Source organism: Octopus bimaculoides, chromosome 6 (assembly GCF_001194135.2).
Source record: "Octopus bimaculoides isolate UCB-OBI-ISO-001 chromosome 6, ASM119413v2, whole genome shotgun sequence".
In the NCBI taxonomy this organism is placed as follows: domain Eukaryota; kingdom Metazoa; phylum Mollusca; class Cephalopoda; order Octopoda; family Octopodidae; genus Octopus; species Octopus bimaculoides.
In genome coordinates this window covers 103,999,132-104,001,674 of record NC_068986.1, presented here as the reverse complement: position 1 = coordinate 104,001,674, position 2,543 = coordinate 103,999,132, and the positions used below count along the sequence as shown (strand labels likewise).

The 2,543-nt window shown below is 37.7% G+C and overlaps 1 protein-coding gene across 1 annotated transcript in view; it reads right to left on the bottom strand.

The window, feature by feature from the left end:
• Positions 1-127: 127 nt before the first annotated feature.
• Positions 128-2,543, bottom strand: part of LOC106872972 (uncharacterized) — a 7,213-nt gene continuing 4,797 nt past the window's right edge. The window contains exons 2-3 of the mRNA XM_014920158.2: positions 1,961-2,140; positions 128-242 (exon numbers count right to left, since the gene is read on the bottom strand). Of these exons, the coding sequence (XP_014775644.1) occupies positions 241-242; positions 1,961-2,140 (182 nt within the window). The 3' untranslated portion in view covers positions 128-240. The remainder of the gene's footprint in view (positions 243-1,960; positions 2,141-2,543) is intronic.

Genomic DNA, 2,543 nt, shown 5'->3' with positions numbered 1-2,543 from the left:
CGACGCTCTTCCGATCTATATGCATGTATTTATTATGTAAGGGTGTATACCAATATTTTATTTTCTGCATTTGATGCTGAAAATAGATTAATTCTATTAATGAATACATAACTGAAACACAGCAGCTTAGAGAAACTTTTATTTTATTTTTAGAAAAATGCTACTATTCACTACTGCTACGATAGCTGGATTCATAAAAGAAAGCCAGCCGATTGGTCATTTATACAAGACGTAAACCATTTCTGAAATATAAAACATATATATATATATATATATATATATTCATAAAACATTTAAATTCATTCTCAAATTTTACAGTTAAATTTGTCTTTTAAAAATAAAATTATACAGGTAAAACTTTAAATAAGAATTTTATTCCCCCTTTGTTTTGTTTTGTTATTTTTCTTTAGCTTTAGGACCCGATTTCCATAATGACTAATTGATTGAGATCGCAACATTGCCTCTGAATGAGACGAGGATTCACATCAGCAGTTTTGAGTTTAGGTGACAGTTCGATTACATTCAGCTCAGTAATTACATCGAATCGAGCCTAGTATCTTATTTTATCGAGGTCAAGCGATGAAAGGCAAAGTTAGCCTTGTTGGGGCCTGGCCACAGAACCGTTAATTTACAAGGATGTAAACACACCAGCATCGGTTGTCAAGCTATGGTGAGGGGACAAACACAGACATACACATACATACATACATACATAAATACATACATACACACATATATACGGGCTTCTTTCAGTTGCCGTCTACCAAATTCACTCACAAGGGCTTTGGTCGGCCCGAGGCTATAATAGAAGACACTGGCCCAAGGTGTCATGCAGTGGGACTGAACCCAGACTGATGTGGTTGGGAAGCAAGCTTCTTACCACACAGCCACTCCTGCGCCTATACGCTGGAAAAACTGATTAATAGTCTAGACCAGGGGTTTTCAAACTTTTTGACTTGTGGACCCCTTTATATTTCAGGCTTTACCTTTGGGACCCCCTTATAACCGCTTATGAAATTTATACATAAATATTTGCTTAAAATAACATATATTTTTACATTTATTTATTTAACAGTATTTAACAAATAGGTTTATTGTCAATTAAAAGATTTCGATTAAAAAACATATATAAAATCAAATTGCCCATAAAAAGTATTTGCTGTCCATGGACCCCCTGTCTTGCCCTTGTGGACCCCCTGTGGTCCGTGGACCACAGTTTGAAAGCCCCTGGTCTAGACGTTTGGTGCAAAATCAGGCATTGCTTTAACCGCTCAACCCCGAAAATGTTAGCCTTGTTCCAAACTTTGAAAACAATATTAGGAGACAAGGCAAGTCGATTGCACTTGGCCCTGGACGTAACGGGTTCTTATTTTATCGATCCCGAAAGGATGAAAATCTAAGTCAACCTCGGTGGAATTTGAACTCAGAACAGATAGAGTTGCAAGAAATTCCACTAAGCTGTTTGTCCAATGTGCTAACAATTTTGCTAACACGCAGCATTTCTTACCGAATTAGATTAATATTAGCCATTTAGTTTCGCTCTGTTTTCTGCAGTGTTATACACATTTATCAAGAAATACAAAACACCTAACACTAATCCGTTAAAAAATATATATCAGTAAATATATGATCTTTCAGACATTTTAATCTTGGAACAATTTAAATCAGGCAACGAAGTGGAAGAAGAAGTAAGCTTAAGCTTAATGAATGATTTTCATTTCGCGTTGGCAGTTTGGATACACTTCATTATATCGATAAAAATAAGTTTTGCATGTGGTTGGTAAGCAAGCTACTTACCACACAGCCACTCCTGCGCCTATAGTAAGCGAAAATGAAAAATGATACATCAGCTCTCGTTCATCAAGAGCGTTTGATTTCCAAAAGACACAGTAATAAATGAATGAGTGATAAAAATGAATGAGTGATAAAAAAGAAAACAGAACAAAATGACATCACTTACATTGTCTTCTACAATTGGCTTTATCCATTGAGGTACATCTTTGCTCATTGAAGTTAAAATGAAGTCCCTGTTGACACGCCATTGAAGGATATGAGGTACGATTGAAGCAAGGAACGAACCTATTGCAGTCATCAGGGTCTGGTACCAGTCCAAATGGACGTTGGTTACAGAGGGGGTCCTCTGAAATGAAAGAATTGCATAAAATGTTCAATAAAAATCCTAAAATCAATTATCTTCTATATTGTTGTTGGCACTCTGTCGCTTACGACGACGAGGGTTCCAGTTGATCCGATCAATGGAACAGCCTGCTCGTGAAATTAACGTGCAAGTGGCTGAGCACTCCACAGACACGTGTACCCTTAAGGTAGTTCTCGGGGATATTCAGCGTGACACAGTGTGACAAGGCTGACTCTTTGAATTACAGGCACAACAGAAACAGGAAGAAAGAGTGAGAAATAGTTGTGGTGAAAGAGTACAGTAGGGTTCGCCACCAGCCCCTGCCGGAGCCTCGTGGAGCTTTAGGTGCTTTCACTCAATAAACACTCACAACGCCCGGTCTGGGAATTGAAACCACGATCCTATG